The sequence below is a fragment of the Cydia strobilella genome, chromosome Z (genome assembly GCF_947568885.1).
Source record: "Cydia strobilella chromosome Z, ilCydStro3.1, whole genome shotgun sequence".
NCBI lineage: Eukaryota > Metazoa > Arthropoda > Insecta > Lepidoptera > Tortricidae > Cydia > Cydia strobilella.
Genome location: NC_086068.1, coordinates 7,682,755 through 7,710,401, shown reverse-complemented (window position 1 = coordinate 7,710,401; position 27,647 = coordinate 7,682,755). Strand labels below are relative to the sequence as shown.

Here is a 27,647-nt window from a genome sequence, read left to right as displayed (position 1 = left end):
CCATTTCTCAAACGATATTAGACTAATATTATTAGTCCACGAACTGTCAAATCGCATGGGTTGCCATGACAACACACTAATAATATTAGACTAATACCGTTCGAAAAATGGGTCCCAGATGAAACCCGCCCCGCCATTTGCACGCTCTCTTCGAGTATCCACTTTTTGAATCCACGTCAGTGCTGACTGTTCTAGATGATGTTCCTCAGGATTCTTGCAGTCCATTTGCAGTCTTGAGACTTTTGGGGCACTATATTAGGCGCTATAAAGATCAGAGCGCTGATAGCCTAGCTGTAAGAGCGTGCGTCTTTCGTTCCGGAGGTTGCGAGTTCAAACCCCGTCTCAAACCACTAATTAGTTTATCGGAACTTATTGTACGATATACCATTTGATATTTACCACTTACCATTCGCTTTTCGGTAAAAGAAAACATCATGAGGAAACCAGACTAATCCAAATAAGGCCTAGTTAACCTCTGGGTTGGGAGGTCAGATGGTAGTTGCTTTCGTAAAAACTAGTGCCTACACCGATTCTTGGGATTAGTTTCCAAGCGGATTCCAGGCTCCCACGAGCCGTGGCAATAAACTGGGACAACGTGAGGAAGATGATGATATTAGGCGTTATACTTACTGGTTATGGCGCTTCCACCGTCGCTTTCCGGCGCAGCCCATTGTAGTGTGACAGACCTCGACGTGGCGTCCTTGATCACGAACTTTAGCGGCTGGGACGGCGGGGCTGCAGAACATAGTTAGTTTTATATACGAAAGTTGGTGTAAAGGTATTCACAAGAAGAGGCGAAATGAGTTTTTTTCATACTCTATAATGACAAGACGAAGCGCGATGTAGACCGTTATTTTCGGATGTTTTTTCTTTTTCACGTTTTGCGTCCTTAACGTCAACACTTTTATTAGGTATTTACCATTATGAGTTAATTACCTATTAGACTAATTAGATCCTATATTTTATTCCAATTTTATTATCTATTAATCAAACGAGCGAGCGAAGGCGAAGCGAAGCCAAGTTCTTACGTTCAACTTGGAACACCCGGCTGGCTAGGGGCACGTCCCGGCATTTCGATGTTTTTAAACTGAACTATCAGAGGATAGTTTAATGGACATCAATAACTTAAGTAACTTTGTTCTAAGTAATTACTAGTTTTATTATATCTATTAAGAAAAATACGATGAGCATAAAAATAACACTTACAACGCGTCTGTCCTATCGTCACTCTCTCATCTGATGTGTATGGTAGGCTGCTACCAATCTCGTTTCTAGCGCATATTCTAAACTCATAAGTGACATTGACGGCCAACTTTTCAATTTTGGTCGTCGTTTTAGTCACTGTAGCGACGTGCTTCCACTTCATGCCTTCTTGCTTGATTTCCACGCTGTAGTCGAGGATTGGAGAGCCGCCGTTCTTCTCAGACGGGTACCAGGTTATCGTCAGAGAATCACTGCTGATGCCATAGATGCCGAGCGGTCCCAAAGGTGGTGATGGTACATCTAAAACATTGACAGTGGTTAGAGTCGTTAAAGCATTCGGTATACAACTGACGAGTCAAATAGACCCCGAGGTTTCTATTTACTTGAAACCAGCCACTTATGTACATACCTAAAGCGTGTTTGATGACTATAGGCTCGCTCTCTAATGCTTCAGAGTATCCAATCGGGTTCTGGGCCATCACTCGGAACATATACTCGCAGTTCTCGTTCAGTCGCTGTATGCAGTATGTTTCTACGGTCTTATCGACGTCTGCCACCTTCACCCACTCGTTTGTGTCCGGCTCATGTTTTTCAATGGCATATTTAGTCAGTTCTAAACCACCGTCATCGACGGGAGGCTTCCATTCAATAGTTACAGACTCGCGACTAATCTCTCGCATGATCACTGGACCCTTGGGCTTGCTAGGTTTGTCTGCAAGCATAGTTGATGATTAGATTAAATTGAAATGCTTCTTGTTTTTTAAAGAGGCCTGAGTGTGAGTTTAAAAAAATGCTTTTTGTGCGACGTGAGTATAATTAGTAAACTGCAAGCATGGTTAATCGGGGTGATCTATAAATTCCATATAAGCTCAATCTGCACTGACTTTGACAAAACAAATTATAGGGTTGCTAATACTGCAAAGTCGGTGCTCAGGCCATAAAAAGGTCAAATACGGCGTTCTCTGAACAAAAGATTTCCTTTGACAGAATTAATCTATGTGTTCCTAAGATGTATTTAAGAAGTGGAGCCACCCATATTTTTGATGCAGGGGGGGGAGGGTTTTAAGCGTTTTAAGTGTTCTAAGTTTAGGTTTACCAAATTTTATCTAAATCGGTTGAGCGGTTATTGACTACCTTTTCGCACCCTTAAGGGATGATTGTTGGGATAAAAACTATCCCATGTTCTTCCCTGGGACTCAAACTATCTCTGTACCAAATTTAAACTAAATTGGTTCAGCGGCTTAAGGGTGAAGTGGAATTTAATAAAAAGTGTTTTTTTCATATTTTTTTGTGTTTTTACTTCGGAATGGTGTCACTTTCATATCATAAATTAATTTGGCATCCCTGATTTATACGAAAACGATACCAAATTTGGCCTAGTAGCTTAACTGATGTAGATATAATCTTACCTTACTCTAAACATTAACCTATATATGCCCATAACTAGTCTTTGGTCTGGACTCTTTGAGGTTCCAGGCTCACTCTCCTACTAATTTAATGAGTAGGAGCGAGTTTTATTCAATCGATCAAAAACGACCCAATGGGCATATATGGGTTAAATAATATTTGAAATAGGTATTGCATTAAATTAATATGTCACCTTTATATTAGTCAATGGAGTAATACGCTTTGATTGATAATAATGCAAACAGAGAAGTATTTAAAATGCTATTTGGTAAATTATTGAAAATTCTTGAAGCCATGGAAAAATTCAGTACACGTAGTCTAATGAAATGTTCTTTACAAGAGTCAGTTGGCGGGATACCACATACGGCGAATACATTTTTTCTGACTTTTGAAAACTATCTCACGATCAAAACAATTCCCCAAAACATAATTCCGTAACGTAATGTTGAGGTTACATAGGCATAATATGATGTGGAACCGCTGATTGATTTACCACCTTGTGTAAGTTATACAAAGCATAAAAATATTTATTAAGTTTATTACAAATTATTTCTATTTGATTTTTCCCATGTCAACTTATTATCTACTCTTAATTTTTCGAATAAAACGGCATCTCGACTGATATTAGAATAGAGGTCAAATCGAATCGCTTTTTTTAGAGATGTTCGATATTTGAATGTCATTACCAAATCAATTTTGATATAATAATCAAGCCATTACAACATTTTCACAGATAAGAAATTTGTTGTAACAAAACAGTAAGTTTATCATAATGTTGGCCATTATTTACTGATTTTGAAGGTATCATAGAGGGTTTATGATATGTGTGTAGCTAAAGTTCATTATTTTAGTTTTGTTAAGGTTTATATTCAAATTATTGCCATCAAGCCATGCAATTACCGTATCTAAGGTCGTATTTACATCTGTTAGTTAGACTATAAATTTTATACCCAAGCCTAAAAAGTAAAAATCGAATAAGAATAATCGAATAAAAAGCTTACCGTAAACTTTAAGCGATAGTTCTACTGAATTACTACCCGCTTTGTTTTCTGCTTCCACAGTATATTTGCTTGAATATGATCGATCTAGTTTACGTATCCTTATAGTGCTCGTTGTCTCTGTTGTAATTATTTCCAACTCTTTGGTGCTTTCTATTCTGATTCCGTTTCTATACCATATTATATTAGGCTTTGGTATACCTTCGAAAGTAGCAGTTACAGACCATTCTTCATCTACTTTATGCCTTTGGTTTATTTCTTTTTCGGGTACAATTATGATTGGTTTTTGTTGAATGTCTAGCATACACGTTGTTTCTACTTCACCAAGTTCGTTAGAAGCGGTACATTTGTACTGCCCTTCTGAAGTTGCTGTGGAAGTGACAACAAGAGTCGCTACTCTGTTGTCATAACTAGCTTTAGCAGTTTTAAGCTTTTTACCATCCTTAGACCATGCAACCTTAGGCTGTGGAATGCCACCGAAAATACACGATAATTCTACATCTTCATTAGGTCCTATAATAATATCCTTTAGTGGTTTCTCGACAGAAGGTGGTTGTTTCTTGGTCACCTCTTGAACCACTACATATTCTGATATATCTGAAGCTTCGCTAACGCCTACTTCGTTTACTGCAAATATCCTAAACCTATATGATGATTTAGTCTTTAGGTTATCTACAGAATATTGAGTTTTTGTGATATTTTCAATGGATGTCCACCTGTAATATTAATGAAAGTAGTGATTAATACATGTTTATTTTACAAATGCTATTATTCCCATAACCCATACTAACAAGAGCAATAGAAAATTTAAACTTACTCCGTGGTATTTATCTCCTGGAACTCAACTATGTAACATATTATTACGGAGTTTCCATTATTTTCCGGCTCATTCCAACAGATGTTTATTGATGTATCATCTGTTTCTAATGGTGTGGGTTTTCCTGGCGGCGACGAAATATCTACAGAAAAAAAACACATTTTTTTATAGATAAATTTGTGTGTTTGTTTGTTATTAAAATATTACAAAACAATTTCGTTCGATACACAATCGAGGAATATAGACATTTTCTGTATATTTATGATGAAAGATTAAAAAATTGCAATGTTTGTTTACTTACCCATTACAACTACGTTTATTTCGACTTCGGCTTCACCGCAGTTGTTAACAAGACGTAGTTTGTATGTTCCAGCATCAGTATTCTCAACTTTTTTGATTGTAAGACTGGCACTTTCAGAATCAATGGATGGTTTTGTATGCTTCGTTTTCTTAATTATCTTAGAATTGACCACCCATTCATCGACCGGTTGTGGTAGCGCTTCATACTGAACTAAAAGGGTTACATCGCCACCCCTCTTTATTTTGTATTCACTCTCGAAGTTAAGGATTTTAGGTGGAGATTCGATGACTGCAAGAAACACAAGTTTTAATTTAATTATATTCAATTACTTGCACAAATAAAGCAGTCCTGATAAAATAATTGTATTTACCTTCAACTTTTAATTTGGTGGAACATTTTGCGTCAAGTAGAGACACAGTATATTCGGTTTGATCTTCTTCAGTACACTTCCTAATTATGAGAGTACGTTTTTTAACATCGGATATTAGGGTAAACTTTTCTGTATCTTCTATGATGGTTTTCTTTTTATACCAGGTGACCTCGTAATTTTCATCCGGTATTTCAACTGTCAAATAAGCGTCAGTGTTTGCAGGAACTGTGATCACATCCGGAAGACGTAGAGTAAAGTCTACCGAAGGTTCTTCAACAACAAGTTTAGCAGAGCATCTATCACTTCCGACTTCGCAAGCATATTCCCCCGCATCATCGTCGTCACAATCGTATATTTTTAATTTCTGTTTCTTACCATCAATTGTAAGCTGCATGTGGTTAGAGAACTGAATCTCTTCTCCATCTTTAAACCATTCCACTAAGGCGTCACCTTTCGTAAGCTCGATTTCAAATGTGGCTTTGTTTCCTTTGTTAACTTTTTGGTCTTGGAGACGTGAAATTATTTCTGGCGGTAATTCTACTACTGTTACTTCCGCAGTACACATGTCGTCACGAAGAATGCAAGTATATTCACCTTCGTCGTGAACTGAAGTGTTTCGTATAAGCAGCTTCCGGACATTCCCGCGCTTCTCTAGTTCGTATTTATTCTTCTTCTGCTTAATTTTTTCACCATCTCTTTTCCAAACAACATCTGCTGTCTCCGAATTTATTTCAACCTCTAAAATAGCCACATCTTTCTCTTTTACTTCAAAATCTTGCAGCCTGCGTGTGAATTCCGGAATCGTTTCATGTACTTGAAGTTTTGCACTGGTTTCTTGGTCTTTTACTACGCATTTAATAACACCTTTATCTGTCAACTTAGTCTTTTTAATACGCAATTTATGGGTACGGCCCTCTTGTATTATTTCTCTATGATCCATTCCGGTTAGTTCTTTATCATTATGATACCATTTTGTAGACACTGTATGAGAAGTTTGGCATTCTAAAATTATTGTCTTTCCTTCTTCAGTTTCATACGTATTTCTTAACTTCTTCACAAACGTGACCTTTTCTACGTCAATAGTAACCCGTGCTCCATGTGATGCTTTACCAGCACTGTTTGATGCTACACATTTGTAATCTCCGGAGTCTATTTCGGAATCTACGTTGGCGATCACTAATTCAATATTCTCACCATCGAATTTTTGAGTTACTGTTTCCGAAGGTGTGATGATTTTATTATTTCTATACCATGTAATCGAAGGAACTGGATTGCCAGTGACTTTAGCAGAAAGTCTAATAGTACCCTTTTCCTTGACTGTAATTTCCTGGAACCGGTTAATAAATAACGGTGGCTCTGCGTTCTCTTCTGTTGGTTCTAAAAATAATAATAATAATAAAAAAAAACATTTGCATGTTACATTTCCCAAATACATATTTGTAATTAAAAAAACCGGCCAAGTGCGAGTCGGACTCGCGCACCGAGGGTTCCGTACTTTTTAGTATTTGTTGTTATAGCGGCAACAGAAATACATCATCTGTGAAAATTTCAACTGTCTAGCTATCACGGTTCTTGAGATACAGCCTGGTGACAGACAGACAGACAGACAGACGGAAACCGGAGTCTTAGTAATAGGGTCCCGTTTTTATCCTTTGGGTACGGAACCCTAAAAATAAGGAATCTAGTAATTGAACTAAATAGTATAAATACCTTCAATAGTGATAACGGCGCTTGTTTCAGCAGTTCCTTCACTATTGACAGCCTTGAGTGTATATACGCCATCATCCTTTCCTTTTCGAGGTTTAATTATTGTTACATTGTGAGTCTCGCCATCCGATTTAGTAGGCAAAGACGGTATAGGTTTATTGTTTCGATGCCACGTTACAGTCGGTTGAGGGTTGCCAACCACTTGAGCAGAAAGAACTACACTTTCACCTTCTCTTATTGTTAAGCTTTTCAATGGTTCTATAACCTGCGGTTTCTCTTTTTGACCTGTTTTTATCTTAAGAACGATCGGCAGACTGGCTTCACCTTCTCTATTTACCGCTAGTACTGTGTAAGTGCCTTCTTGCAATTTCTTGACATTAGATATTTTTAGAACACTGCAGTACATGTGCATGTCGGACTCAGTAGCTATAGAAATATTTTCATCAGGTACAATTTCTTCTCCTTTAAAGAACCATGCTATATCTGGTTCTGGAATAGCAACCAGTCTGCATTCTAGGAAGATCTGTGAGCCTTCATTGACATATTGAGCCTTTGGTTTCTTAGAGAATGTTGGTGGTATACCTTCTAAAATATCAGCCAAAGACGATTCCCTCGATAGACTTTTTCTGGATAAAATTGTCATTTCCGATCCATGATCTGAGAGAGGAGCTTCTACTATGAGTTCAGTAGTACTCGACGCAAAGCCTGCAGCGTTTTTAGCCACACAGGTAAATGTGCCTGCATCTTCAGGGAAAACTTCCCTAATAACCAGAGTGGCGACATTGTCATCGTCATAGTACATTTGGAAATCTTGAGATGGTTTAATGATAGCCGTTTGTCTGAACCACGTAATCTGTGGTCTCGGAAATCCTTCAACTTGGCATTCAAATTGCACAGTTGAACCATCTGGAGTGTGTTTTGGACGTAATTTCTCTACGAATATAGGAGCTATAGCTTGTTCCTCGGGTGTAGGTTCTGAAAAAAATAACAATAATGAAACGTAAAGTTCCAAAAAAACTTCTGCAACAACTTACTATTATATTAATTGTATTAAATCTCACTTTCAAATACTGGCAGCTTGTCAATCTTCTCATTTAATTTCTTTTGCAGGTACAAAGTATAGTTTTCTTCATCCATTAAATACTGCGCAGGAACAAAACCTTTCTCTTCAGTGAGGTGTTTGCAGACAAACCACCAGTCCTGGTTAGTTGTCTCTGTGTGAAAAATAATATTAAATTTATTATTGACCTATTAAAATATCAATAATTACATACTGTAAAACTGTAAAATTTTTGGATTACGAGGCTCACCCAGTATGTATAAACGTTCGCCTTCGACAAGGTTGATAGCCTCATCTGTTTCTGCTACATACGAGTATACCGCAAAGACAGTGTCGCCACTTCGTACATCGAGTGGAGTGTCTGGAAAGCAAAAACATTTCAGGACTTCTATTATAATATGTATAAATATATATATATATTACTCAGGTAATTGCGTGGTGGAGAAACTAAAAAACGATGATCGCGCTTACAGTGCAAAAATATTATCATTCACGACCGCAAGTTTTCATACTATTTCACGTCTGTCAACTGTCGTATAGATTTTTTTTAATATTTCACACACTACTAGGGATTGCAAATGTTCGAAACTTTCAGATATTCGAATATTCGATTTTTTCCGACAAGATATTCGAGTATTCGAATATTTTAAAAACTTAAGAAAGTAACGAGAAATCGGTTTATTATCGTTTTATACAAGAACTATTTTCACTCAATGCAAAGACTAATGATATTTAGCAGAAATCCACTTAATTGACTAGATTTTGGCATCCTACTATGAGATGCCCCACATTTATAAAAACGAGTCGAAACGAAAACTTTTATTATAAATGCATCGTTGCGTGAATTAATATAACTTTAACCACCCAAACCCAAAAGAGATTTTTTTTTTGAAATTAATTTCCGATTTAAATTTAGTATTAAATTCTAGTTGCTTATAGAACAGCCTTTCATTCCATTGTATTTTCCATTTTTATTGACTTTATTTGTCTTGGCAAGTTTTGATTCCTGAATAAGATGGTCGGCTATTATAAATGATTAATAATATTGGAATATTGAACGGAAAACGTTGTCTGACTACTGGGTGGTTTATTCGGCTTAAGGACATGGTTAGATTACTTGGGTGGTTGGATATGATCAAATTTGCGAATTGCGATAAGGGGCAAGGTTTTGACTTCGAATATTCGCTTAAGGTACGGTTGTACTGAATTAACAGAATGACCCTTTAACTTAAAAGTTATGTAATGCTTGTACTCACAGACCCCACAGTCCTGCAAAGAGTACTAGCCAAACCGTAAAATAGTATTTAATACAATCGTGATATAATAGAGAGCTTTTCAGTCGAGTACCGTGTTTAGGCAACGAAGCTTGCTGAGTTGCCTAAGAGTACGAAATGGAAACGCTTGATTATATCACTATTGTATACAATACTTTTTTACTTTACTACTTTTTCTACGAGTCATCTAAAGTAATACTTTTTTTTAACTATAAAACCTAAATAATTAATTAAAATTGGTACTACAAAAATGTAGTACAAAAGACATCAACGCGCGAATATTGCTGCCCGTTAAGTATTTTTTATGGGAGCGCGGCGGCACGTGATGGGATTTTTTTTTTATAGTTGATTATAGCGTATCGAAATAAATATTAGTTGAGTTTGAAGCTCATACATGAAAAGTACGCAATTATAGTTTGGTATATGAAATCTTAATTCCACCATTACAGTCGACGAGTAGAAGAATAACATAATTTTTGATTTCGTTCTGAAGTGCTATCGAGAGGAATGCAGTAAAAATATTATTTCCTTCGCATTTGGGTACCTACCACAGATTTAATATAGGTAGGTATACGCTAGATGACGCAAATACCACGTATTGAAAACAAGCGTGCCGACTTTTTCATACAAAATTTACGCATAATATAATTTTAAAATTACTCATCTGTATATATAGGAAATATGTTCTTGCCTTTGAGTGCTCGCAATTTTTGGGCTGTTGCAGTTAATTATCAATATTATTTTAAGTTTTCACGGACGTCCGACTGCAACAACCGGCGGCGTGGAATGTAAAGAGCGACGGTCAACCTCGACGCTTGGTCGGGGTTCGTACACGCGAAGTAGATGCATTTGCGTCTTCTATGGTATATTAATTTCTGCGGTACCTACCGTTCCCTTGTTCATAGGGTTGCCACCTTTTTTCTATACACATATATTTTGTCAAAATATTGAAAAAATATAGTATTTACTGGGAAATTTGAAAAAAAAGTAGGGCCAATTTGAGGCGAATTGAAAATCCAAGTCGCATATGATGCGATATCGGTGACATTTGTATATCCCATTCTTGAGTGATGAAAATATAGTATTTTTCGTACTATATTGTTTTTGTATAATATATAGTACAAGTGACTAAAATATAGTACGATACTATATATTATAGTATGGGTGACAACCCTACTTGTTCACCCGGCAAAACATACAGAAACTGCAACTATAGCGGATGAAATAGATTTTTTCGAGTAGTAAAAAAAATCGAATATTTGAATACTGAGCGACCGAATATTCGAATATCAAAACAGGTCGAATATTCGACAAATTCGAATATTCGAATTACGAGCCCTAGTCACAGACTTTCATTGTTGATCCATTTAGGGTTCAAACTAATTTGGTTGTCAATACTAACGGTATAAAAGTCCAACGTAGTGAATCCTAAATGGCTCAACAATTAAAGTCCGTCCCCGTGACTGTAACTGTTGCTACTAGGTTAAGTATGGCATCATTTTCGTATAGAGTTGGACCAAGCTAAGTTGGCAGCTATAATTTCATAGAATTTTGACGTTTAAAATACACAGTGAGCTATCAAAATCGCTGCCAACTTAGCTTGGTCTAACTCTAGCTAACTCGTTTGAACGAGTTTTTTTTTATTAGTTTACGTAGCAATTAGAGAGAGCAAAGTATTTTATATTCTGTTATTAAATGTAGGTATCTTACCTGGGAAATCGATTTCCCTTGAAATTTTCATTGAGGCCTCTGCTTCTGTAATTGGTAAAATTATATATTTTATATAAGTAAGTAACACACACAAAAATCAGTTATAGCAAAAAGCTGAGGAAGTAAACCTAAACTACACTTTTTCATATGTAATACTACTAGACTGGATGTTATACAGCTGTTGGTTTTGAATTTTATAAAAGCTTGTTAATTTTTTTAAATATCAGTCATTCCATGAAAATGTAAAACGTGGGTGACGTTTTCAATTTGTATTTTTTATTAATGATGGATATTTAAATATTAATATATTTATAATGTAAAAATAACACTTATGGAGAGATAAATTAACAATTAATTTTACACCATGACTAAAAGGTACATGCATTAAAATGGTGTCTCGTTACTACCTCTATTGCTCTGGAATGATCCATATTTTTAATAGTTTAATTGTAATAAGAATAAGCTTGATATACTACACTTATGCAAACCCAAGCGTTGAAAAAATTAAGAAATAGCAATAATACTTTATCAATTAAATTTATTTGGTATGACAATCAGTGCAATAGCATAAAAGCTCCTTATGTAATTCACGTCAGCAGCCCTTGTAAACGAACACGCTTTTCTTTACCTTGAAGTTGCGAAGGTTTCCTAGGCTTTCGTTTAGCTAAAATTGTTAACTGTTCTTCCTCAAATTCAATTTCATTCATTCTTTTTGGCTTAAGTTCGACGCTCAATTCTTCTACGTCGCTGACTTCATATGTTGGTTTCTTAGGTTTTCGTTTGATAAACATTTGTACATTTTCTTCAGATTCGACATCACTAAGTATAATTTCTTCTGCCTGACTGTCATCTTCGATTTCTTGAGTTAGCTGTATGGAATGTTCGTCAGCTGCTTCAGACACAACCACTTTTTTCTTTGGTTTCAGTTTTATCTTACTCGACAAAGACAGCTCTTCCGTTGAAAACTGTTCTACTTGCGGTTTTACGTCAAAGGTAACTTCTTCCTGGTCATCAATTACATATTTGGGTTTTCTTTCCAGTGTTATGCTAACATCTTCTATAATTTCTGATCTATCAATGGACTTTGGTTTAGTCATCGTTACGCTGATATCTTCTGTAGTTTCAGTAACGGGCTTCTTTGACTTCTTTTTCATTGTCATCATTACGTTCGCTGTTTCATCCTCATTTTCGTCGTCACTTTCTATTATTTCAACTACATCTGGGCCGTCCTCTTCTTCGTAGAACTTGATTGAAGCTTCTCCAGCTTCTTCGCTAAAGGTTGGCTGTCTTTGCGGCTTTAATTTTACTTTACTTGACATAGAAATTTCCTCCTCAGCGTATGAATCTAATTGGATATTGAACTCTTGTTCGACGTCTTCCTTTGTTTTAGTTGATTTAGGCCTAAATGTAACTGTTTCTGGTTCTGTTATTTCAGGCAATGTCACGGAAGGCTTCCTTGTTGGTTTCAATTTCTTTTTAATTGTAACTTCATCGACAATTTCTTCGTGTATCTTGACGCTCGGGCGCCTGTTTATAGTGAATTCAGCATGCTCATCTTTTGGTTCCTCGACAGAAATATCATCCTCCTCTTGAACGCTTTGCTTTACGGCTTCTACTATATCTTCCCGACCAAAACTAGGCTTTTCAAGTTCAGTTTTTACAACCTCTGGTAACTTAGGTTGTTTAATGGGTTTTTTCTTAATTTTAGCAGCCTCATGTACGTTTCTCGATAGTATTCCATTCTGACGAATACTACCTAAAAAGCTTATGATGGGCTCTATAATATCTGGGGGCCAATCTGTCACGTATCTTATACGACTCTTTAATTGGAACTTAGGAAGAGATACGTTAGCACTATCTTGCTTGGGTTTCGCGACCGTTTTCTTAAGCTTGATTTGGTTAAACTGAGGTGCATCAATACTTTCAGCATGCTGTGGTTTATCCATCTCTAGAACTTTCCTTTCAATTTTTTGTCGAATAAGTTTTGGCTTAGGTTTCTTTGGTTTTTCAGCATTATCTGTTTCTGGTACTACCTTTTCTTTCTGTTCTTTGGGAATTTCCACAGGCTCTATTTCTTTTGGTACCTCTTTTAGTATTTCCTGTATTTCTTCGGGAACATCTTTGCTTGAAGAGAATTCGAATTCGTCTGGCTTTTCCAATTCGGGTTTTTCAGCATCAATTTTCTTAAGTTTAAGTGGTTTTTTCTTAATTTTAGCTGCTTCCTTAATGTTTCTTGACAGCTCTCCATTTTGTCGGACACTGTTTAAATAACTGATGATTGGTTGCAATTCTTCAGGTGGCCAGTCGGTTATGTGTTTAATACGACTTTTTAATTGGAATTTAGGTAACGTTACTGTTGACTGTTCAGCTTTAGGTTTTTGTACAGGTTTTTTCAACTTTAATTTTGCGAATTGTGGCCCTTCTACTTGTTCAGCAAACTGAGCCTTATTAACATCCAAAGATACCCTTTCAATTTTTAACGGTGTCAATTTTTTCTTAAGTGGTTTGGGTTGTTTTACTTCCCCGTTTTGTGCTATGACTTCATTTTCTTCAACTGGTTTTTCATCTACCGGCTTGCTTGTAACCGGTTCTGTCTTCTTTGGCTTCTTCGTCTTCTTTTCTTCCACCGAACTGGGACCTACAGGTTCAAGATCTGTGGATTCAAGTCACAATCATTTATTATATTAATTAAACCTTGAAACATTTTATATATGTGTACAAGTATGACTAAGAATACATAACTCGTTCGGTCCTCAAGGGAGATGCACCGTTGCTAAAGGCAAAGGTCACCTCTATCGGGCGGTGACATTGGTGAGAGCTCGCATGAGACTGCGATCATAACAAAGCCTAGCTAGTAGCCAAATGTTAAAAAATATTTCAAGATGAGAAAATACGTTCTGTCAACTTGCTTTTAAAGTTGAAGAAATATAAAGTGAGCCGATCTTGTGTAAACTTGTTCGAGGGATCGACTCACTTTATATTTCGTCAACCTTACTAACTTAATTTCCTGGATAACGACTGCTAAATTACTATTTAAAATTATTTTCTTTAGTTACCCATACTTCACACTGTAAACAGAACAAAAAATTGTCACTTATAATGCCGCATATGCACCTACCTAGAAGTCCGACTAAGTTAAGATACAACTGTAGGTGTCATGTTATTAAAGTTCTTACTGTAAATAGTTAATAGACATAGAATGTATTTGGTGTGTGTGTGTGTGTGTGTGTGTGTGTGTGTGTTTGTGTGTATATTTAATGTTTAAATTTTAACCTTGCCTGTTTTCGAGCGAACTTCAATGAGTTCATCCTTTAATTAAATTTCTTGAAAGTGTAATGCTAAGACTATTTACTAGGTGTTTTGCAATATTAAGTGTGGTTTCTGATTGGACACCCTTCACACGCTTGGTGATATAATGTGTAGTTTTCTTTGTAACTGTCTTACCTTCTAGTGTCGTTTCAATGTTTTCCGAAATCATCTCAGGCAGTTTGCTGATTTTGGCGGGTGTTGGTTGCTCCTCCTCTAGCTCATGGGACACCTTAACGGCGGTGATAGGTTCTTCACTTTCCTTTTCGGTTGCTGTGATTTCAACCGACGGTTCTTTCGGTCCCTTTTTGATTACGAGCCTGGTTGATTTGCCCTTTTTAACTTTGCTCGTTTCAGGTCGAACTTCACTGACTTCGACCTTTTCGAGAACTTCGTCTACGACCCTAGCGGTCTTTATTGTATGTGTGTCAACAAGAGGAGTTATTGTGTCATCTGAGTATTCTTGTGTAGTGTGTACTAATATGATGGGTGTGTTGTTGTCTACCTGTTCTGTGGTGATTTGTGTGGTATCTGTAAGAGGTCCCTTCTTACGGTTGATGATTTTCTGTGTGATTTTCTTTGTCACAGTCTTACCTTCGGGAGTAGTTTCACTTCCTTCCGAAATTTTCTCCGGCAGTTCGAAGGTCACAGCGGGGGTTGGTTGCTCTTCCTCTGGCGCTGAGGCAACCGTTATTGTGGTGATGGGTTCTTCACCTTCCTTTTCGATTGTTGTTATTTCAGTCAACGGTTCTTTAGGTCCCTTTTTAATGACGCGCTTTGTGGTTTTAACCTTCTTTACTTCGCCGGTATCAGTGCGTACTTGAGTGACCTCGACCGTTTCGGGAACTTCTTCTACGACCCTAGCCGTTTCAAGTATGTGCGTATCGAATACTGGTTTTGTGGTGTCATCTGTGTATTCTTGTGTAGTGTGTACTGATATAATGGGTGTGTCATCGTCTACTTGTTCTGTGGTGATTTGTGTGGTATCTGTAAGAGGTCCCTTTTTACGCTTAATGATTCTCTTTGTAGTTTTCTTTGTAACTGTCTTACCTTCTGGTGAAGTTTCAGTTTCTTCTGTTATCTCTTCTGGCAGCTCAACGGTCTCTATCGGTGACGTTTGATCTTCTTCTGGCGCTGGGGAAACCGTAACTGTTGTGATGGGCTCTTCACCTTCCTTTTCGATTGTTGTTATTACAGTCACCGGTTCTTTAGGTCCCTTTTTAATGACGCGCATTGTGGTTTTGACCTTCTTTACTTCGCCGGTGTCAGTGCGTACTTGAGTGAGCTCGACCTTCTCGGGAGATTCCTCTACGACCCTAGCAGTTTCAAGTGTGTGTGTATCCAACAAAGGTGTTGTAGTGTCATCTGCGTATGTTTGTGTAGTGTGTACAGATATAATGGGTGTGTCATCGTCTACTTGTTCTGTGGTGATTTGTGTGGTATCTGTAAGAGGTCCCTTTTTACGCTTAATGATCCTCTTTGTAGTTTTCTTTGTAACTGTCTTACCTTCTGGTGAAGTTTCCGTTTCTTCTGCTATCTCTTCTGGCAGCTCAACGGTCTCTATCGGTGACGTTTGATCTTCCTCTGGCGCTGGGGAAACCGTCACTGTTGTGATGGGCTCTTCACCTTCCTTTTCGATTGTTGTTATTTCAGTCACCGGTTCTTTAGGTCCCTTTTTAATGACGCGCTTTGTGGTTTTGACCTTCTTTACTTCGCCGGTATCAGTGCGTACTTGAGTGACCTCGACCTTTTCAGGAGCTTCCTCTACGACCCTAGCAGTTTCAGGTGTGTGTGTGTCCAACAAAGGTGTTGTAGTGTCATCTGCGTATGTTTGTGTAGTGTGTACTGATATAATGGGTGTGTCATCGTCTACTTGTTCTGTGGTGATTTGTTTGGTATCTGTAAGAGGTCCCTTTTTACGCTTAATGATTCTCTTTGTAGTTTTCTTTGTAACTGTCTTACCTTCTGGTGAAGTTTCAGTTTCTTCTGCTATCTCTTCTGGCAGCTCAACGGTCTCTATGGGTGACGTTTGATCTTCCTCTGGCGCTGGGGAAACCGTCACTGTTATGTTGGGCTCTTCATCTTCCTTTTCGATTGTTGTTATTTCAGTCACCGGTTCTTTAGGTCCCTTTTTAATGACGCGCTTTGTGGTTTTGACCATTACTTCGCCTGTATCAGTGCGTACTTGAGTGACCTCCACCTTTTCGGGAGCTTCCTCTACGACCCTAGCAGTTTCAAGTGTGTGTGTGTCCAATAGTGTTGTAGTGTCATCTGCGTATGTTTGTGTAGTGTGTACTGATATTATAGGTGTGTTCTCGTCTACTTGTTCTGTGTTGATTTGTGTGTTATCTGTAAGAGGTCCCTTTTTACGCTTAATGATTCTCTTTGTAATTTCCTTTGTAAGTGTCTTATCTTCTGGTGAATTTTCAATTTCTTCTGCTATCTCTTCTGGCAGCTCAACGGTCTCTATCGGTGACGTTTGATCTTCTTCTGGCGCTGGGGAAACCGTAACTTTTGTGATGGGCTCTTCACCTTCCTTTTCGACTGTTATTATTTCAGTCACCGGTTCTTTAGGTCCCTTTTTAATGATGCGCTTTGTGGTTTTGACCTTCTTTACTTCGCCGGTTTCAGTGCGTACTTGACTGACCTCGACTTTATCGGGAGCTTCCTCTACGACCCTAGCAGTTTCAAGTGTGTGTGTGTCCAACAAAGGTGTTGTAGTGTCATCTGCGTATGTTTGTGTAGTGTGTACTGATATAATGGGTGTGTCATCGTCTACTTGTTCTGTGGTGATTTGTGTGGTATCTGTAAGAGGTCCCTTTTTACGCTTAATGATTCTCTTTGTAGTTTTCTTTGTAACTGTCTTACCTTCTGGTGAAGTTTCCGTTTCTTCTGCTTTCTCTTCTGGCAGCTCAACGGTCTCTATCGGTGACGTTTGATCTTCCTCTGGCGCTGGGGAAACCGTCACTGTTGTGATGGGCTCTTCACCTTCCTTTTCGATTGTTGTTATTTCAGTCACCGGTTCTTTAGGTCCCTTTTTAATGACGCGGTTTGTGGTTTTGACCTTCTTTACTTCGCCGGTATCAGTGCGTACTTGAGTGACCTCGACCTTTTCAGGAGCTTCCTCTACGACCCTAGCAGTTTCAGGTGTGTGTGTGTCCAACAAAGGTGTTGTAGTGTCATCTGCGTATGTTTGTGTAATGTGTACTAATATAATGGGTGTGTCATCGTCTACTTGTTCTGTGGTGATTTGTGTGGTATCTGTAAGAGGTCCCTTTTTACGCTTAATGAATCTCTTTGTAGTTTTCTTTGTAACTGTCTTACCTTCTGGTGAAGTTTCAGTTTCTTCTGCTATTTCTTCTGGCAGCTCAACGGTCTCTATCGGTGACGTTTGATCTTCCTCTGGCGCTGGGGAAACCGTCACTGTTGTGATGGGCTCTTCACCTTCCTTTTCGATTGTTGTTATTTCAGTCACCGGTTCTTTAGGTCCCTTTTTAATGACGCGCTTTGTGGTTTTGACCTTCGTTACTTCGCCGGTAGCAGTGCGTACTTGAGTAACCTCGACCTTTTCGGGAGCTTCCTCTACGACCCTAGCAGTTTCAAGTGTGTGTGCGTCCAACAAAGGTGTTGTAGTGTCATCTGCGTATGTTTGTGTAGTGTGTACTGATATAATAGGTGTGTTATCGTCTACTTGTTCTGTGGTGATTTGTGTGGTATCTGTAACAGGTCCCTTTTTACGCTTAATTATTCTCTTTGTAGTTTTCTTTGTAACTGTCTTACCTTCTGGTGAAGTTTCAGTTTCTTCTGCTATCTCTTCTGGCAGCTCAACGGTCTCTATCGGTGACGTTTGATCTTCCTCTGGCGCTGGGGAAACCATCACTGTTGTGATGGGCTCTTCACCTTCCTTTTCGATTGTTGTTATTTCAGTCACCGGTTCTTTAGGCCCCTTTTTAATGACGCGCTTTGTGGTTTTGACCTTCTTTACTTCACCGGTATCAGTGCGTACTTGAGTGAGCTCGACCTTTTCGGGAGCTTCCTCTACGACCCTAGCAGTTTCAGGTGTGTGCGTGTTCAACAAAGGTGTAGTAATGTCATCTGCGTATGTTTGTGTAGTGTGTACTGATATAATGGGTGTGTCATCGTCTACTTGTTTTGTGGTGATTTGTGTGGTATCTGTAAGAGGTCCCTCTTTACGCTCAATGATTCTCTTTGTAGTTTTCTTTGTAACTGTCTTACCTTCTGGTGAAGTTTCAGTTTCTTCTGCTATCTCTTCTGGCAGCTCGACGGTCTCTATCGGTGACGCTTGATCTTCCTCTGGCGCTGAGGAAACTGTAATTGTTGTGATAGGTTCTTCACCTTCCTTTTCGACTGTTATTTCAGTCACCGGTTCTTTAGGTCCCTTTTTAATAAGGCGCTTTGTGGTTTTGACCTTCTTTACTTCGCCTGTATCAGTGCGTACTTGAGTGACCTCGACCTTTTCGGGAGTTTCCTCTATGATCCTAGCAGTTTCAAATGTGTGTGTATCCAATAGAGGTGTTGTGGTGTCATCAAGTAATTCTTGTGTGGTGTATACTGAAATGATAGGGGTTTCATCGTCTACTTGTTCGGTGGTGATTTGAGTTGTTTCTGTTAGTGGTCCCTTTTTACGCTTAATGATTCTCTTTGTAGTTTTCTTTGTAATTGTCCCACCTTCTGGTGTAGTTTCAGTTTCTTCTGCTATCTCTTCTGGCAGCTCAACCGTCTCTATAGGTGTCGTTTGATCTTCTTCTGGCGCTGGGGAAACCGTAACTGTTGTGATGGGCTCTTCACCTTCCTTTTCGACTGTTGTTATTTCAGTCACCGGTTCTTTAGGTCCCTTCTTAATGACACGCTTTGTGGTTTTGACCTTCTTTACTTCGCCGGTATCAGTGCGTACTTGAGTTACCTCTACCTTTTCGGGAGTTTCCTCTACGACCCTAGCAGTTTCAAGTGTGTGTGTGTCCAACAAAGGTGTTGTAGTGTCATCAGCGTATGTTTGTGTAGTGTGTACTGATATAATGGGTGTGTCATCGTCTACTTGTTCTGTGGTGATTTGTGTGGTATCAGTAAGAGGTCCCATTTTACGCTTAATGATTCTCTTTGTAGTTTTCTTTGTAACTGTCTTACCTTCTGGTGAAGTTTCAGTTTCTTCAGCTATCTCTTCTGGCAGCTCAACGGTCTTTATCGGTGACGTTTGATCTTCCTCTGGCGCTGTGGAAACCGTAACTGTTGTGATGGGCTCTTCTCCTTCCTTTTCGAGAGTTGTTATTTCAGTCACCGGTTCTTTAGGTCCTTTTTTAATGACGCGCTTTGTGGTTTTGACCTTTTTTACTTCGCCGGTATTAGTTCGTATTTGAGAGACCTCTACCGTTTCGGGAGATTCCTCTACGACCCTAGCAGTTTCAAGTGTGTGTGTATCCAATAGAGGTGTTGTGGTGTCATCAAGTAATTCCTGTGTGGTGTGTACTGAAATGATAGGTGTTTCATCGTCTACTTGTTCGGTGGTGATTTGTGTAGTTTCTGTTAGTGGTCCCTTTTTACGCTTAATTATTCTCTTGGTAGTTTTCTTTCTAACTGTCTTACCTTCTGGTGTAGTTTCAGTATCTTCTGCTATCTCTTCTGGCAGCTCCACCGCCTCTATCGGTGTCGTTTGATCTTCCTCTGGCGCTGGGGAAACCGTAACTGTTGTGATGGGCTCTTCACCTTCCTTTTCGACTGTTGTTATTTCAGTCACCGGTTCTTTAGGTCCTTTTTTAATGACGCGCTTTGTGGTTTTGACCTTCTTTACTTCGCCGATATTAGTTCGTACTTGAGTGACCTCTACCGTTTCGGGAGTTTCCTCTACGACCCTAGCAGTTTCAAGTTTGTGTGTGCCCAATAAAGGAGTTGTGGTGTCATCAAGTAATTCTTGTGTGGTGTGTACTGAAATGATAGGTGTTTCATCGTCTACTTGTTCGGTGGTGATTTGTGTAGTTTCTGTTAGTGGTCCCTTTTTACGCTTAATTATTCTCTTGGTAGTTTTCTTTCTAACTGTCTTACCTTCTGGTGTAGTTTCAGTTTCTTCTGCTATCTCTTCTGGCAGCTCAACCGCCTCTATCGGTGTCGTTTGATCTTCTTCTGGCGCTGGGGAAACCGTAACTGTTGTGATGGGCTCTTCACCTTCCTTTTCGACTGTTGTTATTTCAGTCACCGGTTCTTTAGGTCCCTTCTTAATGACACGCTTTGTGGTTTTGACCTTCTTTACTTCGCCGGTATTAGTTCGTACTTGAGTGACCTCTACCGTTTCGGGAGTTTCCTCTACGACCCTAGCAGCTTCAAGTGTGTGTGTGCCCAATAAAGGAGATGTGGTATGATCAAGTAATTCTTGTGTGGTGTGTACTGAAATGATAGGTGTTTCATCGTCTACTTGTTCGGTGGTGATTTGTGTAGTTTCTGTTAGTGGTCCCTTTTTACGCTTAATTATTCTCTTGGTAGTTTTCTTTGTAACTGTCTTACCTTCTGGTGTAGTTTCAGTTTCTTCTGCTATCTCTTCTGGCAACTCAACCGCCTCTATCGGTGTCGTTTGTTCTTCCTCTGGCGCTGGGGAAACCATAACTGTTGTGATGGGCTCTTCACCTTCCTTTTCAACTGTTGTTATTTCAGTCACCGGTTCTTTAGGTCCCTTCTTAATGACACGCTTTGTGGTTTTGACCTTCTTTACTTCGCCGGTATTAGTTCGTACTTGAGTGACCTCTACCGTTTCGGGAGTTTCCTCTACGACCCTAGCAGTTTCAAGTGTGTGTGTGCCCAATAAAGGAGATGTGGTATCATCAAGTAATTCTTGTGTGGTGTGTACTGAAATGATAGGTGTTTCATCGTCTACTTGTTCGGTAGTGATTTGTGTAGTTTCTGTTAGTGGTCCATTTTTACGCTTAATTATTCTCTTGGTAGTTTTCTTTCTAACTGTCTTACCTTCTGGTGTAGTTTCAGTTTCTTCTGCTATCTCTTCTGGCAGCTCAATTGCCTCTATCGGTGTCGTTTGATCTTCCTCTGGCGCTAGGGAAACCGTAACTGTTGTGATGGGCTCTTCACCTTCCTTTTCGACTGTTGTTATTTCAGTCACCGGTTCTTTAGGTCCTTTTTTAATGACGCGCTTTGTGGTTTTGACCTTTTTTACTTCGCCGATACTAGTTCGTACTTGAGTGACCTCTACCGATTCGGGAGTTTCTTCTACGACCTTAGCAGTTTCAAGTGTGTGTGTGCCCAATAAAGGAGTTGTGGTGTCATCAAGTAATTCTTGTGTGGTGTGTACTGAAATGATAGGTGTTTCATCGTTTACTTGTTCGGTGGTGATTTGTGTAGTTTCAGTTAGTGGTCCCTTTTTACGCTTAATTATTCTCTTGGTAGTTTTCTTTGTAATTGTCCTACCTTCTGGTGTAGTATCAGTTTCTTCTGCTATCTCTTCTGGCAGCTCAACCGTCTCTATAGGTGTCGTTTGATCTTCTTCTGGCGCTGGGGAAACCGTAACTGTTGTGATGGGTTCTTCACCTTCCTTTTCGACTGTTGTTATTTCAGTCACCGGTTCTTTAGGTCCCTTCTTAATGACACGCTTTGTGGTTTTGACCTTCTTTACTTCGCCGGTATTAGTTCGTACTTGAGTGACCTCTACCGTTTCGGGAGTTTCCTCTACGACCCTAGCAGTTTCAAGTGTGTGTGTGCCCAATAAAGGAGATGTGGTATCATCAAGTAATTCTTGTGTGGTGTGTACTGAAATGATAGGTGTTTCATCGTTTACTTGTTCGGTGGTGATTTGTGTAGTTTCTGTTAGTGGTCCCTTTTTACGCTTAATTATTCTCTTGGTAGTTTTCGTTCTAACTGTCTTACCTTCTGGTGTAGTTTCAGTTTCTTCTGCTATCTCTTCTGGCAGCTCAATTGCCTCTATCGGTGTCGTTTGATCTTCCTCTGGCGCTGGGGAAACCGTAACTGTTGTGATGGGCTCTTCACCTTCCTTTTCGACTATTGTTATTTCAGTCACCGGTTCTTTAGGTCCTTTTTTAATAACGCGCTTTGTGGTTTTGACCTTCTTTACTTCGCCGGTATTAGTTCGTACTTGAGTGACCTCTACCGTTTCGGGAGTTTCCTCTACGACCCTAGCAGTTTCAAGTGTGTGTGTGCCCAATAAAGGAGATGTGGTATCATCAAGTAATTCTTGTGTGGTGTATACTGAAATGATAGGTGTTTCATCGTCTACTTGTTCGGTGGTGATTTGTGTAGTTTCTGTTAGTGGTCCCTTTTTACGCTTAATTATTCTCTTGGTAGTTTTCTTTGTAACTGTCTTACCTTCTGGTGTAGTTTCAGTTTCTTCTGCTATCTCTTCTGGCAGCTCAATTGCCTCTATCGGTGTCGTTTGATCTTCCTCTGGCGCTGGGGAAACCGTAACTGTTGTGATGGGCTCTTCACCTTCCTTTTCGACTGTTGTTATTTCTGTTACCGATTCTTTAGGTCCTTTCTTAATGACGCGCTTTGTGGTTTTGACCTTCTTTACTTCGCCGATATTAGTTCGTACTTGAGTGACCGCTACCGTTTCGGGAGTTTCCTCTACGACCCTAGCAGTTTCAAGTGTGTGTGTGCCCAATAAAGGAGATGTGGTATCATCAAGTAATTCTTGTGTGGTGTGTACTGAAATGATAGGTGTTTCATCGTCTACTTGTTCGGTGGTGATTTGTGTAGTTTCTGTTAGTGGTCCCTTTTTACGCTTAATTATTCTCTTGGTAGTTTTCTTTCTAACTGTCTTACCTTCTGGTGTAGTTTCAGTTTCTTCTGCTATCTCTTCAGGCAACTCAACCGCCTCTATCGGTGACGTTTGTTCTTCCTCTGGCGCTGGGGAAACCATAACTGATGTGATGGGCTCTTCACCTTCCTTTTCGACTGTTGTTATTTCAGTCACCGGTTCTTTAGGTCCCTTCTTAATGACACGCTTTGTGGTTTTGACCTTCTTTACTTCGCCGGTATTAGTTCGTACTTGAGTGACCTCTACCGTTTCGGGAGTTTCCTCTACGACCCTAGCAGTTTCAAGTGTGTGTGTGCCCAATAAAGGAGATGTGGTATCATCAAGTAATTCTTGTGTGGTGTGTACTGAAATGATAGGTGTTTCATCGTCTACTTGTTCTGTGGTGATTTGTGTAGTTTCTGTTAGTGGTCCCTTTTTACGCTTAATTATTCTCTTGGTAGTTTTCTTTCTAACTGTCTTACCTTCTGGTGTAGTTTCAGTTTCTTCTGCTATCTCTTCTGGCAGCTCAATTGCCTCTATCGGTGTCGTTTGATCTTCCTCTGGCGCTGGGAAAACCGTAACTGTTGTGATGGGCTCTTCACCTTCCTTTTCGACTATTGTTATTTTAGTCACCGGTTCTTTAGGTCCTTTTTTAATAACGCGCTTTGTGGTTTTGACCTTCTTTAGTTCGCCGGTATTAGTTCGTACTTGAGTGACCTCTACCGTTTCGGGAGTTTCCTCTACGACCCTAGCAGTTTCAATTGTGTGTGTGCCCAATAAAGGAGATGTAGTATCATCAAGTAATTCTTGTGTGGTGTATACTGAAATGATAGGTGTTTCATCGTCTACTTGTTCGGTGGTGATTTGTGTAGTTTCTGTTAGTGGTCCCTTTTTACGTTTAATTATTCTCTTGATAGTTTTCTTTCTAACTGTCTTACCTTCTGGTGTAGTTTCAGTTTCTTCTGCTATCTCTTCTGGCAACTCAACCGCCTCTATCGGTGTCGTTTGTTCTTCCTCTGGCGCTGGGGAAACCATACCTGTTGTGATGGGCACTTCACCTTCCTTTTCGACTGTTGTTATTTCAGTCACCGGTTCTTTAGGTCCTTTTTTAATGACGCGCTTTGTGGTTTTGACCTTCTTTACTTCGCCGATATTAGTTCGTACTTGAGTGACCTCTACCGTTTCGGGAGTTTCCTCTACGACCCTAGCAGTTTCAAGTGTGTGTGTGCCCAATAAAGGAGTTGTGGTGTCATCAAGTAATTCTTGTGTGGTGTGTACTGAAATGATAGGTGTTTCATCGTCTACTTGTTCGGTGGTGATTTGTGTAGTTTCTGTTATTGGTCCCTTTTTACGCTTAATTATTCTCTTGGTAGTTTTCTTTCTAACTGTCTTACCTTCTGGTGTAGTTTCAGTTTCTTCTGCTATCTCTTCTGGCAGCTCAATTGCCTCTATCGGTGTCGTTTGATCTTCCTCTGGCGCTGGGGAAACCGTAACTGTTGTGATGGGCTCTTCACCTTCCTTTTCGACTGTTGTTATTTCTGTTACCGATTCTTTAGGTCCTTTCTTAATGACGCGTTTTGTGGTTTTGACCTTCTTTACTTCGCCGATATTAGTTCGTACTTGAGTGACCTCTACCGTTTCGGGAGATTCCTCTACGACCCTAGCAGTTTCAAGTTTGTGTGTGCCCAACAAAGGAGTTGTGGTGTCATCAAGTAATTCTTGTGTGGTGTGTACTGAAATGATAGGTGTTTCATCGTTTACTTGTTCGGTGGTGATTTGTGTAGTTTCTGTTAGTGGTCCCTTTTTACGCTTAATTATTCTCTTGGTAGTTTTCGTTCTAACTGTCTTACCTTCTGGTGTAGTTTCAGTTTTTTCTGCTATCTCTTCTGGCAGCTCAATTGCCTCTATCGGTGTCGTTTGATCTTCCTCTGGCGCTGGGGAAACCGTAACTGTTGTGATGGGCTCTTCACCTTCCTTTTCGACTATTGTTATTTCAGTCACCGGTTCTTTAGGTCCTTTTTTAATAACGCGCTTTGTGGTTTTGACCTTCTTTACTTCGCCGGTATTAGTTCGTACTTGAGTGACCTCTACCGTTTCGGGAGTTTCCTCTACGACCCTAGCAGTTTCAAGTGTGTGTGTGCCCAATAAAGGAGATGTGGTATCATCAAGTAATTCTTGTGTGGTGTATACTGAAATGATAGGTGTTTCATCGTCTACTTGTTCGGTGGTGATTTGTGTAGTTTCTGTTAGTGGTCCCTTTTTACGTTTAATTATTCTCTTGATAGTTTTCTTTCTAACTGTCTTACCTTCGGGTGTAGTTTCAGTTTCTTCTGCTATCTCTTCTGGCAACTCAACCGCCTCTATCGGTGTCGTTTGATCTTCCTCTGGCGCTGGGGAAACCAGAACTGTTGTGATGGGCTCTTCACCTTCCTTTTCGACTGTTGTTATTTCAGTCACCGGTTCTTTAGGTCCTTTTTTAATGACGCGCTTTGTGGTTTTGACCTTCTTTACTTCGCCGATATTAGTTCGTACTTGAGTGACCTCTACCGTTTCGGGAGTTTCCTCTACGACCCTAGCAGTTTCAAGTGTGTGTGTGCCCAATAAAGGAGTTGTGGTGTCATCAAGTAATTCTTGTGTGGTGTGTACTGAAATGATAGGTGTTTCATCGTCTACTTGTTCGGTGGTGATTTGTGTAGTTTCTGTTAGTGGTCCCTTTTTACGCTTAATTATTCTCTTGGTAGTTTTCTTTCTAACTGTCTTACCTTCTGGTGTAGTTTCAGTTTCTTCTGCTATCTCTTCTGGCAGCTCAACCGCCTCTATCGGTGTCGTTTGATCTTCCTCTGGCGCTGGGGAAACCGTAACTGTTGTGATGGGCTCTTCACCTTCCTTTTCGATTGTTGTTATTTCAGTAACCGGTTCGTTAGGCCCTTTTTTAATAACGCGCTTTGTGGTTTTGACCTTCTTTACTTCGCCGGTATTAGTTCGTACTTGAGTGATCTCTACCGTTTCGGGAAATTCCTCTACGACAGTAGCATTTTCAAGTGTGTGTGTATCCAATAGAGATGTTGTGGTGTCATCAAGTAATTCTTGTGTGGTGTATACTGAAATGATAGGTGTTTCATCGTCTACTTGTTCGGTGGTGATTTGTGTAGTTTCTGTTAGTGGTCCCTTTCTACGCTTAATTATTCTCTTGGTAGTTTTCTTTGTAACTGTCTTACCTTCTGGTGTAGTTTCAGCTTCTTCAGCTTTCTCTTCTGGCAGCTCAACGGTCTCTATCGGTGTAATCTGTTCTTCCGTTGGCGCTGGGGAAACCGTAACTGTGGTGATAGGCTCTTCTCCTTCTTTTCTGATTGTTTTTATTTCGGTGACTGGTTCATTTAGTCCCTTTTTGATAACGCGCTTGGTAGTTTTGACTTTCTTGACATCACCAGTTTCGGTGCGTACTTGCGTAATCGCGACCGTTTCAGGAGCTTCCTCGACGATTCTAGCGTGTTTGGGTGTGTGCTTGTCATCAAAAGGTGTAGTTGTTTCATTTGTAATTTCTTGTGTTGTGTGTACTGATATGACAGGTGTTTGGTCGTCTTCTTGTTCAGTGGTGATTTGTGTGGTTTCTGTAATTGGTCCCTTCTTACGCTTGATGATTCTCTTTGTGGTTTTCTTTGTGACTGTCTTACCTTCAGGCGTCGTTTCGCTATGTTCCGCTATCTCTTCTGGCAGCTCTATGGTCTCTACTGGTGTTATCTGTTCTTCATCTGGCACTGAGGCAACCGTCACGGTTGTAATCGGCTCTTCGCCCTCTTTTTCGATTGTTGTAATTTCGGTAACTGGTTCCTTTGGACCCTTCTTGATGACGCGCTTGGTAGTTTTGACTTTCTTTACATCACCAGTTTCGGTGCGTACTTGCGTGATCTCGACCTTCTCAGGAGCTTCCTCGACGACCCTAGCTTTCTCAGGTGTGTATTTTTCATCAAATGGTGTAGTTGTATCATCCGTAATTTCTTGTGTGGTGTGTACTGATATGACAGGTGTTTCATCGTCTACTTGTTCAGTGGTGATTTGTGTGGTTTCTGTAAGTGGTCCCTTCTTACGCTTAATGATTCTCTTGGTCGATTTCTTTGTGACTGTCTTACCTTCGGGCGTGGTTTCGCTCTGTACTGCTATCTGTTCTGGGAGCTCGATGGTCTCTACTGGTGTAATCTGTTCTTCGTCTGGCATTGGAGCAACCGTCACGGTTGTAATGGGCTCTTCACCCTCTTTTTCGATTGTTGTAATTTCGGTAACTGGTTCCTTTGGACCCTTCTTGATGACGCGCTTGGTAGTTTTGACTTTCTTTACATCACCAGTTTCGGTGCGTACTTGCGTGATCTCGACCTTCTCAGGAGCTTCCTCGACGACCCTAGCTTTCTCAGGTGTGTATTTTTCATCAAATGGTGTAGTTGTATCATCCATAATTTCTTGTGTGGTGTGTACTGATATGACAGGTGTTTCATCGTCTACTTGTTCAGTGGTGATTTGTGTGGTTTCTGTAAGTGGTCCCTTCTTACGCTTAATGATTCTCTTGGTAGTTTTCTTTGTGATTGTCTTACCTTCGGGCGTGGTTTCGCTCTGTACTGCTATCTCCTCTGGTAGCTCGATGGTCTCTACTGCTGTAATCTGTTCTTCATCTTGCTCTGGGGACACCGTCACGGTTGTAATGGGCTCTTCACCCTCTTTTTCGATCGTTGTAA

General features: G+C 39.7%; 1 protein-coding gene across 1 annotated transcript in view; it reads right to left on the bottom strand.

Annotated features, from left to right (window-relative positions):
• Window positions 1-27,647, bottom strand: part of LOC134754137 (titin) — a 147,416-nt gene that overhangs the window by 12,164 nt on the left and 107,605 nt on the right. Inside the window, exons 40-51 of the mRNA XM_063690216.1 lie at window positions 11,476-13,500; window positions 10,848-10,892; window positions 8,114-8,224; window positions 7,865-8,017; window positions 6,807-7,778; window positions 5,097-6,473; window positions 4,727-5,014; window positions 4,426-4,567; window positions 3,612-4,324; window positions 1,613-1,915; window positions 1,207-1,503; window positions 631-735 (exon numbers count right to left, since the gene is read on the bottom strand). Of these exons, the coding sequence (XP_063546286.1) occupies window positions 631-735; window positions 1,207-1,503; window positions 1,613-1,915; window positions 3,612-4,324; window positions 4,426-4,567; window positions 4,727-5,014; window positions 5,097-6,473; window positions 6,807-7,778; window positions 7,865-8,017; window positions 8,114-8,224; window positions 10,848-10,892; window positions 11,476-13,500 (6,531 nt within the window). The remainder of the gene's footprint in view (window positions 1-630; window positions 736-1,206; window positions 1,504-1,612; window positions 1,916-3,611; window positions 4,325-4,425; window positions 4,568-4,726; window positions 5,015-5,096; window positions 6,474-6,806; window positions 7,779-7,864; window positions 8,018-8,113; window positions 8,225-10,847; window positions 10,893-11,475; window positions 13,501-27,647) is intronic.